Consider the following 18,125-nt stretch of genomic DNA (forward strand, 5'->3'; position numbering starts at 1 on the left):
TGGAATAACCCAGCTGCGAGCGCTACAAATTGAGCAAAGGAGAAGTGGCTTGCTGAAGGTCACATAACGCTATGGATATCGATATAGGTATCTTTTGGGTGGGGGGCAAAGTCTATACTGCCAAGCCTCATTACCCCCTCCCCCCTTTCCATCGTCGTTATGGCAAGGTATGGTTTCCTCCTTGCATGTCCCGAGGAATTCGAGGAAACTGTGACGGAGTGCATGCAGTTTCAGAGGAGAAAAATTGATCAAAAAGAAAAAGGACAAGCTATCCGTTACCTTCTGCTTATCGGTGATATGAATCATCCCCAATATTTTTCTTAACAATGGTTGTCACATTCAACAGCTCTCTCCGCTCATGAATACATATCATAATTGAGTCGACTTCGAGTAACATTCAGATTCAGAACATCTTTAATGACATTACAAGCAAAAAATGATATAGTAGGTCTTTCTTTTGTCATTACATTTGAGAAAAAAAAGTTATTTCAGAACAGTGACAAAAAGAGATACACCATAAATAGTGGAATAAAGAGTTTCCTCCATCATACTACCAGAGAGGAGGTATGTATGTTCACAATGAGGAGGAGGAGAAGGAAAAGAAAAAAAATGTTTCTTTTATTTTTTAAGAGATTTTACAGCGCTTTAGGTCACTTCAGCATTGCTAAAAGGTGATAATAGAATAGCAATAGTCTAGATATTCAGATTGCTATTTAGTTTTTAGGGTTTCTCCGGAACATGAGACACTATTTGGTCATTTCAGCACAAGTAAAAATAAAGATGATATACGAAAAGTTGTATATCTGAAGTTAAAAGCACCAAAGACAAAGCAAGAGAAAGGGAACTAATTCAAATGGGGAACAGAAGATACTATGAGCAATCCATCGATGTGCCTATTTTGAAATTACCTACAGTCCGATCCAGACACAAGCAAAGACTCCCGCTATGAAGGGTACACTCAAATGTCTACAAAGTACAATTTATTCAAAACTAATACCTATAAGAGTACATAACAGAGAGATGATTCTGAAGGGGAAAAAATATCTTTATTAAAAAATTGGGTACAAAACATTAAGACTGTCTCCCTCCCAGCTAAGGATCTCCGCTAGCAACAGGGGAAAAAAAGAGCAATCTCAATCCAAAACTAAGACAGAGAGCAACATGGAAAGGGAAAAACAGATATTGTGGAAAGAGGATACAAGGAGTTACCTCTATGCTCAAGACGGGAAATCAGAATACCCCACCCAGTTGCTCTTTAGCATCTGAGAAAAGAATGAGACAAAGAGAACGAGTTCAACGAGGATAGGCTTAAGAAGTAGATTTAAGAGCAAGCTATCCAAGTGTCTGACTTTAAAACTAAAACCACTTAAAAGTCTCACACTGACATGCCTGAGATCTGAGTTAAAAGAGACACACTCAAATGTTTACAAAACTGAAAGTATATATGGCCTAGCTACCATAATATATGACAGAGAGATAATTTGTTAGAGAGAAAAAGATCTCTCAAAAAGATAAATCTATCTGACTGTTTCCGTCTCTGAAAAGGACATCAGCTATGGCTTAGGTCAAACCAAAAGTTCTCGTTCCACAACAGCAGCCACATTGAGAAGACTATCGATATATGGGGATAAAAGGTATAACAAAGGTGTGGAGTGATGAAGAATTAATCGGCATATGACAGCCAACCTTCCCTTCCTGAGGAGAAATAAAGAAACGCTGATTTTAAAAAGTTAAAAATAGCAGAAATTGCTTTATAAAACAATTAGATTTATTCATGCTACAACCACCACATGAAATATTTTATGAATTCGCATAAGCAAATAATAATATTTTGGTAGAGGAAGATCACCATTTTTCTTTATATTTTTTTGTACAGGTAAAAACTAAAGTTCTTAATTTTGAAGGGACCACAAAACTTGGAATCTGAATTTACCTATTGTCATAAAACCAAAATAATATTTTGGCAAAGGCAGAACCATTAGTCTCTCAAAAGAATTTAAAGAATGCCTAGGGTATATAGATTTACGGTGATTTCTAAAGATAAAGAATTTCTCATGTCCTCATAAACAATATTCTTATTCCCTTCACTACTCATGCCCCCCCCCCCCCTCCCAAAAAAACAAAACAACAACAAACAAACAAAACAAAACAAAAAACAAACAATTCACACACATAAAACAAACAAAAAAATAATAACTTTTAAAAAACTGGAAAAACAAAAAAAAAATTCTAACAATTAATGTTGAACAACAATTAACAACAAATAAAAAGACATACTAGTGTCAACAACAATTTTGATTCCAATAACAATCCCTTAGCCCTTCAATTTATTTTAATTTTTTTTACCTATTGCTAGAAAAAAAGACAACTCGATTATGATTTCACCACTAAAAATATACAGGCAAGGATAAACAAGCATAAATAGATAGCGCTACATGACTGAAATTTTCTAGCTTGCATTATTTGTTGCTAGAGCAGCGAGGGAATTCCTAATCTCTTCGACCATTTTGTCCCGGGATACTTCTCTCTGTGGAAAATACAAAGAATATTATGGTTTTTGTTGAAATTACATTCAATTTTTGTCGACGTAAAAGACGAAAACAAAACGACGAAACACCCCCCGCCCCCCCCCAAAAATAAATTCCAAACAAACAAAGCCATCATTGATTATATTATTTGTAGTTCAACTACAATCCAAACTGTTCCCCTATGTTTTGTGAGGATGAAGTCATTTCAATATCACACTTCACTGAACTCAAAAAAGTTAAAAAGAAAATGTACATCAACTGACTGATACAGAACAACACAGATATGATTTGGGAATATTTAAGTTTCCAAGTTTATAATGATTTTTCCATCCATGTACCCACCATCACATAAAGTTAACTTTGTCCTCTGTTATTAGAAACTGTTGGCGATATTCTTAAGTTCTGTCCATTTTTAGTGGATTTATTGGCCTGTTTGGTAGTATCAACACCTTTAAAAAGGAAGCTGATGGAACAGACAGTGGATTACAGGTCAAAGGTAAATGAAACAAAGTAAAATAAGAGGACCAGTTCTGAAACAAAGAATATCTGAAAAGGAAAACTCTGAAATAAGACAGCCTTGTGAGTTGAGAGGACTAAAACACTTAGAGATGCATTTTCTACAGGAAATGTATGCCATGCAAAACTTAGACTTGTTGAATGAATCGAATTGTGCCAGTAGTCTGAAAAAATTGAACTAAAAACAAAACTGCATCGACATGCATCCCCCACCCTTTCATGGCCAAAACCCAGGAACCAAATAAGAAATAAAAATAGAACCGTCCATACAAATATAGGCTCGAGATCTGTGCCAAATGGGACACAATCAAATGGTTACAAAACAAAAATTATGTTGAACCTAACAATTACATAATAATAAATAATGAGGAGATGATTTCAAAACAAAGGAAAAAAAATCCCTAACAATATAAAGATCCAGCTAACTTAATTTCAGCAAAAGGTCATAGTCTGGGCCTATGGCACCAAATGGTCTTATTCCAGATTGAAAAAATAATAAAAAAACCCATATCAAAAAGACACCCCCCCCCCCCCCCACACACACACACACAAACCTCCCCAAAAAAACAACTAAAAACACACAAGAAAACCCTATGGGGATCAGAATTAGTGATTTCCCCAGAGTCTATCTTTTCTTGGTTCTACAAAATGTTATTACTATTATATCGCTGTTTTTGCAACAGCTATAAAAAAACAAAAACCCTTTGTTATAACCTCATATAAAAGAGAATACATATTTCAAATGGAACGAAGCTTACAATACATTAAGCTTTTTGTCATCCTACTAATTCTTTCCTAGAAAAGCCTTAAAAGAATGTACTTCTGCAATGATTCTCCTCACCTCTTCTCTGGATCCTATAACTTTGAGTTTGACAATTCCAGACTCAATCTCTGACTGGCCAATGATGACTGCAAGTGGGATACCATGCTGTTCACACCACTGGAACTCATTTAGCATCTTGGTGTTCTTTTTGTAAGATTGCTCTGTCTGTTAAAACAGTAAGGAATTTTATTCTTATTTAATTGACATCGATTTGCGAGTCTGACTACTTTTGACACATTTTGTCATATAAATGCATAATTAAGAAATTTATGTAAGAAACGACACTTATACTTAACTTTGACGACGTCCTGCTGTGTGGTCAATATTTATCAAAAAAAGAAAAAAAGAAATTATATATATATATATATTATATATATATATATATATATAATATATATATATATATATATATATATATATATATATATATATATATATATATATATATATATATATATATATATATATAATTATTTATGTAAAAAAAAAGTATTCTGGGAGACAAATTATACAAACTTTGATATCAGCAGCCCATAGTTCACCACATAGCTTCAGTCTATCTTCTACCATTCCTTTTTGGGCAGCAATGACGTAAACCTCAGTTTCTGTTGTTCTTATCTTTTTCTTCATTGCCTGAAGATCAAAATTTTTAAAAATCAAGTAAAGTTATCAAAGATTAAAATTTATCTTAATATTTATTTTCCATCCTTAATCATCATATATTAATATATCTTTCTCATTATTTACTCTTGCAAGTTCATTTGACCCAGTGGAGAGATTTCTGGCTACTACACAATTTACCTGCGTCATAGTCTTGGTATTAGATTGTACCTTTTGTATTTAGATGTCTGCCATTAAAAAAAAGACCCACAAAACTTTTTTTAAAAGGAGGTGGGAGGTAGGGGAGGTGACCAAGTGGTTAAGGCATTGCACTGTGAACCAGAAGGTCCCAGGTTCAAGTTCTGCTCTAGACACTTCCATTTTTTTCCTTGGGCGAGACTATTAACCCAAAATTTGCCCATTTTGGACAATAACAGGGATTGCTCTGTTTGGATGCATGTTTGGTGGATTATCTATTTCATTTAATATTACCATGCAGAAGGCCATAATTTATTTTTTTAAAAACATGAATACCAAATTTCAGGGATGTAAAGGCAAACTTGAAAAAAATAATTCTGCGAGAGCTAATTTCAATAGTCTACATAGACCGTATCAGTAGGTACCTACTTAGGTAAAATCCAATTGTCACTCCAACGATGAGGTGATAAATGGCCTAGTGATTGTGACAAGATTTTTAGGACTTTTGAGTGATAAATCTCAGAATAAAATCCACTGATTATTTTGTTTATGGATGGATTTTAATGATTCATGTCTCCTTTTTGTCAGGACGAATAACTATTATTTGGCATTGTTTATGTTTAAATCAGTGCCAAAGTATAATTTATCATTATGGATTAAAGAGGGTTAAGTTAGTTTTGGATAATGAAAAAAAAATCTGAATTTTGCAATTCTAAACTTTTGTTATTGCACGTAATCTAACACCTAAACTTTTAAATTAAAATCAAATTCAGGTCTTTATATTACCCCCAATGTTTAAATAAACCTATTAATAATAAAAACCCTTACTGAAATTTCAGCAGTCATCTTACTACATAAAGCCTATTTTGAAATTGGAAAGATGGTCACTAGCAGATATTTATCATTTTCAGGTCCCAAACCCTTCAGTTAATAGCAAAGGCAATTAATATTAGGAGTTCATTTCACAGTCTTTACAATTACAATACTACAAATTTTCTTTTGATTATCTTTCTTTTTAATGGTGTCATTAGATTTAGAATCGTACTGATCATGGTATAGGTTTCAATGAGAACAAACAAATTTTTCCCCCCACCTAGGTCAAAAGTTCGTGAGTCGTAATTTCAGTCCAGAAATGAGCCCCCTAGCCATTTCTCAAAAAGACCCAAGGTTAAGGGAAATGTATCTTCAGACTCAATATGACTGAAATGAAAAGCAACACCCAGGAATTACTTACAGAAGTAGAAATAAGAAACTGTAACTGTTAACAACTTCAGAGCTCAGTCATGAATACTCGATATGTATCCACCAACTTCTACTTTCGATTCTGCAGCCAATGTTTTGCTTCTGATAAACTAAAAATAACCCTCCTTGTTTACACAACAGACGTGAATTTAGTTCCGAATTAAAATTAGAAAAATTTGGAAATTCGAACGATACAATCTATAGTACTTCCGAATTAAATTAATTCGGAAGCTGTCGTGGAAATAAGTTGAATGGTTAAATACACAAATAATTGTTACTGACACAGGAGTAGAGTTCCTTAATTGTTTCAGTACATAGAAATTGGAAACACACTACAAACTCTCTATGTGCAGAGCAGTATCTCTTATCACGAGAGTTGTTGGTATTGAGGTATTAAGAAATATTAAAGAGTTTGGAAAAACTGGAAAATGTGTGAAAAATGGAAAATCCTAATAATTCTGAAAGATTTAGATCCCTGAAATTTGTATTCAAGATAAATACTATAAAACAAAAAACAAAATCAAAAATAATTCCAGTAATAAAGTAAAATAACTTACAAAAGCTTTAGCCTCCATTATGGAGAAAAGACGTTCTATACCTATGCTGACTCCAACACAAGGTACTTTCTTTCCTTTGTTGTCAAACATTCCCACCAAATCATCGTAACGCCCACCACCAGCAACGCTTCCAACACCAACTCCATCCTCTGAAGGGCCTGCGTGGGTTACATCTGTAGGTAAAAAAAGAAATGTATTGAAATTAAAAATACTCTTGAAAAGGAAATCAATGGAAGTATAATTATAGATAAATATTTTGGTAAAAGTTTAAGGGAATAAATTCATTATTTCTTCTATCAGACTTCTACATCAATTCATATAATATAATTCGTATAATAATGAGCTGATAAACAAATTTTTCACTTTCACATTTCCATCAAGAATAAATCTGCTCACCAGTAAGAATTCCTTCGTATATGACACCAGTGTAGTAATCAAGCCCCCTGGCAAGACTTAAATCAAAAGAAACCTGAAAATACATAAGGGGCACAGTGAAAAATGAATGCTAAAGAACAAATTGGGGGGAAAAAAAGTGGTCTTCATATTCAAAAGTTCTTTGTGGGCTCTACTCTTCTATACTCAAAATTATTCATATCACTGGACTACAATATTCTAAAGCATATGAAATTTAAAAAAAAAAAACACAAAAAAAAGATAACAAATTCAGTTGACCTTAATTATCCTTTTTTCTGTTGAAGGGTAGAAAAAAGCAAACTGTGATATAAAATATTTGAAAAATATACATTGATTACTAGTGAATGCAAAAACTCACCCTGTCAATGATTCCATAAAGCTTGCAGTATGTCAAAATTGATTTCAGGTCCTCTAATCCTTCTACAGCACTCTTTTGAGAGTTGATGTTCTCATCCTGAAGCAACATCTCCACTAGTTCTAATCCTCCTATTTATGAAAGATAAAATGATGAGGATGTAACTAGTGAAATCTTAGTCTCCTTGGATAACTATATTCAATTGATATGAGTTTGCTTCTCGGAATGGAGAGAGAAATTTCTATTTTCTTTGTTCCCCAAAACTAATGGCATTGATCTCAGGAAATCATAATAGCTTACATTTACATACATGAAAACAATTGTCATGAAATTAATGGAAATCGATTGAGCAAGACAACTGTAACTGTGCCTTATAATTTATCAATACAGCACATTTGTTTGGAAAAGAGGAATCCTCATTCCAACTACATTAATGTAAAAAATCACATACCTTTATGTTTGACATATTCGCCTATCTTGTCAGCTGCTGCAACATCAAGTCCTTTTTCATTAACCATTTCATTTTTCACTTCTTCCCAAGGAGTCTGGTTCGAACAAAAAATTTAAAAAAAATCACTGGATCAATTTGATTTACACAAAGCTCTCTGAACATCTTATCTAGGCTTGTTTTGCTTTTCCAAAAAAATTTTCTTGGACAACTTTTCCATTAACAAAAGGAAGAAATTTTTCTTCAGTGTCAATTTCCAGAATAGACAGAAATATAGTATGGTGCACCACTGCAAAGTGAGCAATAGGGGTAAAGTCTACTACTCAAGAAAAAAAAAAATGGACGCTGGAAGTGAGACTTAAACCTGGTACTCCCAAGTCCACGGGTGCAAGTAGGTTGGACCAAAAAAGCCTAAAATCCATTCCCAACAAATCCGAAAAGCCTCAAACTTGTTTTGAAATGTGACCTGCTGTCTCAAAACAGTGTTATGTCAGGGTGATCTAGATGCCAGATATAAATTAAAATCAATTTCAAAAAGCCGGAAATCTGGATTAAACTGGAAATCTTGTAAGTACACGATTTTATTTACTTAGCTATTCCAACCCCCAAACAAAAAAGACCCCTATAAATTTCTTAAGACTAGAATGAAAACACCAAGTGTAGGCTCAAATATCCGGACAACATACTCTGTTAGTATTAGTAGTTATGGACACATAATACTGTGAGAGCTGTGCTCACAAGTGAAAAATTAATGACAATAACTATTTATTTTAAAAAAATGATATAGCTAGCTTCATCAAAACGTTTATTTTTTGTTTATACGATTAAGGTAAGGCAGGAAAAGAAAACATTCTCATTTAAGTACAATAAAATTTTACCTTGTCCAATTTATCAACAGCTGAACAAATTGGTCTGAAATTATCGACAGGCACTCCACAGGCTGCAAACATTCCATCCAAAAGTTTTCTGTGGTTTATCTTAAAAGACAACAGAAAAAGAATGTGCATGAGTGAAAATAATAGTCAGCATGTTGAAAAATTCAGCATTCTAAACATGAACAGAATGAGATAGCTGATCCTCAAAAATAAATGATGCTGCCACTCTGAGAGACATTATGTTATATGACCAGTTTGAAAAGGTAAGTATATTGGTGACCTCAGTGAAGTGATGAAGTCTTTGAAGTGGTAGAACACCCACTTTCTGAAACAAATTTAACTCTAAGTCAAAGCTCTTTTTCTTTTGTCACCAATCTATACATCCAGCTGTAAAGGAATCTTGCTCTCTTTAGTTTACACAAAAATATACAAGAAATGAACAGAAACTGACCACCCCATGTCTTTTTGTTATTGCATTACTACAAGGGCAATCTACTACAACTGTTCATAAATTGAGACTCACTTTTCTTATGATTCTGATTCCTGATAAAAGAAATATAAGAAGTAACCATTTTAAAAATAAAACATATTTTAATCTCAAATTACATAATTTGTGATTTAAAATATAAGTTTACAAAAATTGATCTACATATAAATTTTTATTCGCTAATAAACCCAAAAATAAACAAACAAACAAACAAAAAACACCTGGAGTGGACACTGACACATAAAATGAAAAAATTATGCTTTTAACACTTTATTATTTCTAATTCATTGTAAAGATTTGAATATGACAAATGAAAAAAAAAGTTACCTTCACGAGGAAATTTCCCACATCCAGACTAGAAAGAATTTCAACCACAATTTTGATGCATTCAACATCTGGCAGCACAGAATCATACTGGCCAGCAATGTCAAAATCCTGAAACGTGGGAAAAGAATTGAAATTTGATGTCATTCTCATCTAATAAAAGTTTAAAATAAATAACTCAACAAGATACAACACAGATCCTTGGTGCTGTGTGTCAAGACTGCTCTTTAAAAAACAAAAACAATCCAATTCTCCCTCAACTTCCAAAATATCTAAAAAATGACATGTTTAAAAATCGAAAAAGAATAGCATTCTGCATCAAATTGTTAACACACCTCATTTAAAGTGTTTAAAGCACTTCCTTGTAAATATGGGAGAGCACTATTATCACCATCACCTCACCTCATTCTCCTCAATGGGGTAGTCATAAAGGAGACACGAGAGATGATCTTAGAGTAAGAGCCCTCCAATTATTATTATCAATATATTATTGACAATGTGATATCTTTTATTGTTGAAGATTTTATTCATAGCTAAGTATTTGGATTGTTATCATTGGTGGTTTCCAAAATTAAGAATTTAATTGAGGGGGAAAAAAAGTGAGAAAAAACAACAACAGAGGAACAGATCTATTGAGATCATGGAATGGACACTGGAACATTAAACAATTAATAACAAAATACAAACAAACAAAAAATGATAAATAAATAAATAAATAAAAATCAAGAAAACTCCAAAAACACTTCACATATTCCAATATCAATTAAATTATCCAATTTGTTTTTATATAATTGTTGTATGCTATGATAAATTGTTGAACAAGACTAAATGGTAAGAGTAAACAAAATATAAAATTCTTTCAGGGCTTAATAAAGAACTACTGTACTCAACAGTTCACTCTGATTTATTAACTCAACCTTTAGAATCACAGACTGAGACACAGACAGACAATTAAGATTTTCTGTTATTCCAAAACATTTTGATTTTGGTAATTCTGTCCATCCACTCGTGACAACTCAAAATATTTACAAAGGAATAAATTGCTCTGCAAATTAATTATTACTCTTTTCAGATTGTAGAAAACAAATGCCACTCTTGGTTGTATATGATGGTTCTAATGGACTACATTTATTAAGGTGGTAGAGGTTAGAATTGAGGTATTTTGTTGCCAAGAAGTAAACGGGACAATGTTTTATAATACTTTCAACATGCCTGTTATTATTAGTCTAAATGTGTGCTATAACTAAAATTTCAACCTCTACCTACACATTGGTAAAATTCTCTAAATCTTCCTCTGTTCATGGCTGGATTGTCTCTTCTGTATACTTTTGCTATGTGATATCTTTTAATGGTGGAGATTTTATTCATAGCTAAGTATCTGGCAAAGGGCACCTGCAGAAGAAAAAAAAATCACAAAACAGAAAAACATTACTGAACCAGCAGAGCGAATAGAAAATATGTAATCAGTTATATAACTTAAACTAAATCATAGCTCTTTGATATTAAAAATTAACATCCCACAAAATCAAAATAAAAGAATCTGTGAATGAACAATCATCAATTTATTTTTAAAATTTGGATATAATATAATAACCAGGATTCGTTTTGCCCATTGCAATTTTTTAGCATAAACATGAGGATGTTGCCTTGATTTTGATCTAGGCTATTTTTATAGAATATTCATCAATGACTACATTCCACCATTCACTGAACTTCAATTGTTTGCTGATGACAGTCTCCTATATGCAGTTGTTGAAAACCAGAATGACAAATAGAATTAACAGAACGACTTAAAATGTGGCTGATGAAATTCAACCTTGACAAATGATATGTAATACCACTAGTAAATAAATAAAATTTAAAAATCAGACTATCAAATATGGCTAATACTTGATCAATCATTTAATCAACATATATCTTACCAAAGACTTCACCCAAACAAGTTAGTAAAATGAGATATTAACGACAGTGAAAATAAAAATCGCTTAGCTTCTAAGCAAAACAGGTAACATTGTCATCATTGCCATCTAGAGTACAAGTTTACGAGGAATTGGTAAGGCCTGTAGGGCATATATTTTGACACACATCAACATGCCCACATCAATGAGATGTAAAAACCCAAAAAAACGAAAACCATGAAGCATTATCAAAATCCTTGACTTAATACAATGGCAAACACTAGAAACTAGGAAAGAAGAACACCAACTTTTCCACAAGGTCCTCTTTTCCAACAAGCAAATACCAGAATATTTTCTCAGCAGCAGATACTCAATTACTCAATACAGAGAACAAAATATTTTTAAAAACCAGATAAAAAAACCCCCAGCTTTTTCCACATGGATCATCAGGGAAAAGAAAACCCCTCTCCCATGCATCAATGAAGGGAACATTTTTTTAATGAAAAGTTTAACAAAAAGAACAATTTTTGCCTTTTATTGATAACCAACATTAATAGTTTGTGGTTCAGCAAAATCTTAAATAAATCTATCTACAACACTCATAAAAAGCTTTTATTAATTTAAGAGAGTCAGAGAGGTAGCCACTTTCTCGGAAAAGATAATAAGCTGTTGATTCACACATATTTGTTTGTTGGCTACAACTATTTATGATTGTTGGTATTTTTGGCATACAGTTGGCAGTCCTATAGGCTATGATTTCATAAATATGAAAGATGAAGTGACCAACCGTTAAATCATATCTCAAGGACAGCAATTCTCCACCCTGGTCAGCCAAATCGTAGATTAACTTAGAATCTTCTCCATATTTACCAGTCAGGGTTTCCTGATTGAGAGATAGAAAATTTTAAAAAATGAATAAAAAGAATAGAAAAAAAGGTAGCATAATATAATACATGGTTAATTTATCAATCGTATCAAAAGAAAAGATATCAATTTGTTTTGAAAATTGGTATAGATTGGAAAATTCTGAGTTTTTATGAAGTAATAGAGAGAGAGAGAGAGAGAGAGAGAGAGAGAGAGAGAGAGAGAGAGAGAGAGAGAGAGAGAGAGAGAGAGAGAGAGAGAGAGAGAATAATATAAACAATTACTTACTTTTAGCTCAAAAACAGGTGTGTCAATGGTCTCTGCTCCATGACGTTTAAAACATGTTATTATTTTGTTGAAAACTGTTTCACGTATAGACATTTGCTCTGGGGCAAAATCTCTTGTCCCCTAGAAGAAATATTGATATATCAGTATAAGACACACTTTTTGAACTCACATGACCTAAAATGTACTTTTTTCTAAAATATACAGAGAGGGGAAATAAAGAGTATCGTTAGCAGTCATTGTTGGGTTTTAATTGTCTATATCTATTCACTTGCGTCTTGACAAACTTGAACTTTAATTTAACCTACAGTTGAGAATTGAAATTAAATGGGAACAGCGTCTAGTTTATAAGCAATACACATGACAAAAAATTTAAAGGCTTGTAGTTTACCCCAAAAAATTTAAAAGACACTCTTTCTATCGAGGCAATTAAACCAACAATTACATTCATCTAGAAAATTAACTAATAATCCCCGGTCGCAACTACTAATCTTAATACGATAAAAAAAAAGTGTAAAATTGCTTGTCAAAACGAATCATAAACGTGATAGTCTCAACAGAACTTGAACCATCTTTGTTTTATTTATTTTTTCTCACACTAAATGACCGGAGGATGTAAGTTTAATGGAAGACTAAAATTAAACTACACTAATACCTTTGGAGTTTTGAGAACAAATTTCTTTGGCCCTTCATCTCCTCCACCAAGTTCCTTTTTCAATGCCAACAGTTTATTCACTTCTTCTGTTATCTAGAAAGGATACAAACATAAAAAGAGAAAAAAAACAAAAAACAATACAAATGTTAAGATAGGCGAATTTGGGCATGCATTATTTTATGCAAGACACTTTATTGGTTAAGACTTCAAATGAAATTAAAATGTTCCATCTCTGTTTCATAACCAACACCACTTCTTTGTGAAAAAATAACTAATACTAATTAATCAATCTGTGTGCTATGGGTTTTAGTGTGCTCATAACATTGAATTGCTTAAAAATGACTTGTGAATGAATAATTTATCAAACAATCAATCAACATTGATCCTGTTTCCTTCACTATACTCATTATTAAAAAAAGTCCTTCAGAGCCATCAGGCCCATGGAACCAGAGTTTATCCCAGTTTCTAAAATGTGAAATGGACAATAGCAATTGCTTGCTACACTTTGGATGGGACGCTGGTCTATCGCACAGTACTTTCTACCAGATCTATCAGACCCAGCTACCCAATCACTGCTGGGTGGACAGGAGGGCCAGATAAAACTCGACTGCACCTGGGATCGATCTAAGTCCCTTTTATTGTGAAAGGATTGTTCTACCGTCTGAGCTTTGGGACCCACATACTTGTTATAGTTAACGATAAATAGTGTACTAAAAATGTTGGCACAATAATCTTCTTAATCTTTTAAAAAAATTTACCAGCCTGTTGTAAAATAAGTGTCATAAGTTGGATGACTTGAAGGAAGAACTTTTTTCTTTATATACAGCAAGGATTTTTTAAAAACTTGTTACTACATGTGCTGTACAAGGGGCTTTTTAGATACCTTATTCTCAACTTCAATGGTTAATTACACATGCATATACCAGGAAGAAGTTGTCTCAGAACCCAAGTAGCCTTTAGAATGATTATATCTAAATTCAAAAGTGATTTTAAAATAGCAACAAATAATTAAGAGATCAAAAGACGTTCACTGATAAATTTTGGTAAAAAAAGAAAATTTAGAAAATATAAATTTACCTGTGATGAGGACGGGCGAGATAACAGTAACATTTGATGAAGAACACGTTGTTGGAAAAGTTTGTGATGGAAGAAACGTAGATGGGTTGGGATTGAAGACGACATGCCGCACCACCCCAAAGACACAGATTCAGGGATTCGTCAGGGTTGAATAGAATTCCAAAGAAATATGCAAATTAGAAAAAATTTCTTCTCTCAGCAACTCTGGATAGAGAGAGTGATAAAACATAACAAATACAAAAATAAGACTGGTTGATATGTCTGAGATCAACCAGCCTTTCTTTTAACAAACTTGTTTGTGTACTGTACAGTACACATATAATACTCCTTTTTAAAATGGATACTTTCAATGACCTCTACACCATATCCATATTAAAAGATTTTATTCTAAAACATTCATCTTACCTCGGACAATACCTTTATATTGGTGAAGAAAACATACAAATTTTGAAACAATATATTATTCCATGAAATAATATGACACTGTTACACAGATGACACCCAACAACTGTATCCCATTATGACAATTATCTCAATGTTATAACGGATATAGATAATTCTATCTCTGACATTGGTGTCTGGATGTGTTGCAATAAACTCAGGTTAAATGAAAACAAAACAGAAGTGTTGCAAATCGCAAGACGTGGCCACGTGGACCTTTCTACGCTTAACCTTAATCTGAATGTTTAATTCCCATCACTAAGGAGCTTGTGATAAACTTAGGGAGCTATATTTGATACCAAACTAAACACGTCTGCCCATGTAATGTCAGTAATGTCTACCTAGATCCTGTAATCTTTATCTTAGATCTATTGGTGCTATTAGAAGGCTTCTTGATACTACTTAACTTCTGGTTGTTTCTATGTTTTTTAATCACCTTGATTATTGCACGAGCTTGCTCTATGGTTTTGACAGGCATGCCTACCATCAATTTCAAATGTCAGGGACGTTTTACAGATAAAACCTCAAATTTCAGAAACAATACATTGCGCAAACTGAGAAGGATTCACAGAGCACAACCAGTGCTCTTAACAGATGAAAGTAAAAAAGTCTTAAAAGACAGTCAAGCGTCTTATATCAAGAGTATAATATGGGTACAATGGTGCTAGAGGTTATTAGAAGTATGTGTAGTTACTAATCTGCTTGCAACAAAAAGAGTATCCTCACTCAGTTTTAATAATATATTACTGGGATAACTCATCAAGATAACACTGTCACTGGTGAGAATGACTGACCACAAAAAAGGAGGACATTTTTCTCTAACCATTGTGAGAGGAAATAGCTTACCAATTTCCAAATTATATGGTTTGTTGATGGCTGATGATCTGCATACCTGTCTACTTGAACATTTCATTTTCAAAATCAGTGTTGCAATTTGGTACAATTTTAGTAATACTCCACCAATTAACAACAACAACAACAAAAGTTTTTTAAAATACTGCGTATCTACAACCTTCTATATGTAAAATAAATGTTGTTAACCTCCACCATTACGAGCTGGCAATTGACTAAGCTATCATGGGCGGGAACTGAGCAGTAGATTTTATAACTTTAAGGGAACATTTTTTTTTCTTTTTTGATAACTGCGGGAACTTAAAAGAAAATTTTTTTTCTTTTCTCCAACACTACGACCAAATTGCTGTGAAATCAAAATCCATAATATTTCTTCCATTTCCGTATGTCCGAAATACGCTTCAACAGTCGTGTCACTTCCCTCGTAATGACGCATGGTAACTTAGTAACTGGCTCTAAACTATTGGAACAACGACGGACGCCCTTATGAAATATTTCTCAGACGAGCATAAAAGCGTATCCAGAGGAAAAAAAACATTTGATCATGTTTTGACTTTTACACATTCTGATCACAAGACATATGAAAAGTTCTAGCCAGCATGAAGAATAAAAAGTACAGATTTTCTTTGTTTAGAACCACGATGGCCGCCGTGCTGGGCGACGTGACATTAGACTATTGAATCCAATTGTTACCTAATTTTCGTAACAATTACGGATGATCCGTAAAAGTAGGCTGGTATGGATCTGGTGGTGGGGGTGGTTGTAGCAGTGGTGGTAGGGTTTGATGGTGTGGCGGTGGTGAAGGTTGTGGTGGTAGTGGTAGGGATGATGAGTTGTAATAGAGGTGGTAAGGATGATGAGTTGAAGTAGTGGTAGGAATGATAATGTGGTAGTAGTGGTAGGGATGAAGATGTGGTAGTAGTAGTAGTAGTTGTCAAAGTCAATTTTGGTATCATTAGAATTTATTTTATTGAATATGATATAAGTATAAGTCTCATTGAGCTCAATCATCAATCACAATCCAAATCCAATTTGAATTTTTTACCTAAGCACCTACTCAAGATAGAAGTCTACTAACTCTAACTCTTAACAGAAAGTTGGGAATAAATGACAGAACGCCCTAGCACTGGCAAAAGAACCCCCCCCCCCCAAAAAAAAAAAATAAATAAATAAAATGCATACACATTCATCATTTACACAAGAAAAGTAGGAAAGTGAAGTGCCAGGTCAGAAGTAGGTTAGATGACAATTCAATTTCAATAGAGAATAAAATCTTCGCGGCGGCGATGGGGACTCGAACGCGCAACCTCACTGAACTGGTACGACAACTCCGCCTGGCCGGAGAGATCGTGACTCTACCGTATGAGCTATCAACGACCCCACACAGACACTCTCGCAAATTTAAAAAAATCTTGAGAACGGAAACCGTTCGGCGGAGAAATATAGGGTAGTCTCTTACTAATAGTAGAGAGATCTTACTTATTAGACTTTTACTTGTGCTTAACTAACTTAGACTTAAGACTATGAATAGGTACTTTGGTAAACGTCCATTTGGCCCTCCAGCAGGGAGCCGATAAATGGCCTAGTGGCTGTGACCCGATTTTTTTTACTTTTGAGTGATGGGTCTCAGAAAAAGTTCCATAGATTTTTTGTTTATGGATGGATTTTAATGATTGATGTCTTATTTTCTTCAGGAGAAATTACTCTATCGTTTGGTGTAGTTTATTTTAAAATCAATGACAATTTAGTATAAATTTTGATTATGGATAAAATAGGGTCTAATTTAGCTTTGGATAATTAAAAGATTAGAACTTGGTAAATCAAAATTTCATGCTGGCACGTTTATTTAACATCTTAACTTTTTTATAAAATTAAATTCAGGGCAAAGTTGTATACCGCATCCATGAAATTCGTTCCAGTAAAATCCTTACTCAAATCTTAGCGGCCATTTTAGACCAGTTTTGAAATCCAAATGGTGGTTATACCGGAAATGCAACAATTTGCAGGTCACAAAGTCCGTCAGTAAATAACAAAGGCAAATAGAAGACCATTTTTCAGCCTTTAAACTAACATAACTTTTTTTCTGCTTATCTGAGTTTCACAATTTTGGTATCATTAGAATCGTGTTGAAAAGCACTTTAAAATGATATAGGTTTCATTGAGCTCAATCCAATTTAAATTTTTTACCGTACCTACCTACTATGAATCTATGAATGTCAGCAGACAATATTTATAGATTTAGATCACGATCAAAGGGATGTATCTATTCAATGGTAAATCTTTGATTTCTCAAATACTAATAATTCACCTTCTCTTTGTCTGCTTTTTCAGCCTTTAGCTTCCGAACCACTTCTCCTTGTGCTTTTATTTGATCTTCCAAGCTCATTTTCTTATCGGCATCAGCCATATTTTCATCATGTTGCTTCAATCTCAAGTTACTTTCAAAATTGAAGAGCCGATATGGAGGACGGGATAAGAAGTGTATAGGCCGTTATTTAGAGCATTAGACACACACTTTATATATCCAATCCTCTGGTTCTAACGCTTGTTGAGTTCCTAGAAGTTCTCGCCTCAGATTATGTACCGCTATCAATGAAGATAGCCCTTCTCTTCCATTTACACCCCATAGATATTGACTAAAATACTATCTTTGTAACCATGCGACTAAAATAGGTTTGTCTCATTA

General features: G+C 33.4%; 1 protein-coding gene across 2 annotated transcripts; it reads right to left on the reverse strand.

Annotated features, from left to right (window-relative positions):
- Positions 1 to 396: 396 nt before the first annotated feature.
- Positions 397 to 17,891, reverse strand: LOC144971200 (histidine--tRNA ligase, cytoplasmic-like). Of its 2 annotated transcripts, XM_078911698.1 has the most exons (15): positions 17,748 to 17,876; positions 14,147 to 14,350; positions 13,070 to 13,162; positions 12,418 to 12,537; positions 12,053 to 12,148; positions 10,634 to 10,759; positions 9,371 to 9,478; positions 8,560 to 8,658; positions 7,685 to 7,778; positions 7,237 to 7,364; positions 6,861 to 6,933; positions 6,465 to 6,637; positions 4,384 to 4,500; positions 3,886 to 4,032; positions 397 to 2,527 (listed from the first exon to the last, which is right to left on the reverse strand). In XM_078911698.1, exons 2-15 carry the CDS (start codon positions 14,249 to 14,251, stop codon positions 2,450 to 2,452), a joined length of 1,557 nt encoding a protein of 518 aa, XP_078767824.1. In that variant the 5' UTR covers positions 14,252 to 14,350; positions 17,748 to 17,876; the 3' UTR covers positions 397 to 2,449. The 2 variants fall into 2 exon arrangements, with proteins under 2 accessions (XP_078767824.1, XP_078767825.1); XM_078911699.1 differs by lacking the exon at positions 14,147 to 14,350 and having other exon boundaries at positions 17,748 to 17,891.
- Positions 17,892 to 18,125: the final 234 nt, after the last annotated feature.

Source organism: Berghia stephanieae, chromosome 4 (genome assembly GCF_034508935.2).
Source record: "Berghia stephanieae isolate SIO BIC M18660-M18661 chromosome 4, UCSD_Bste_1.3, whole genome shotgun sequence".
Taxonomy (NCBI): domain Eukaryota; kingdom Metazoa; phylum Mollusca; class Gastropoda; order Nudibranchia; family Aeolidiidae; genus Berghia; species Berghia stephanieae.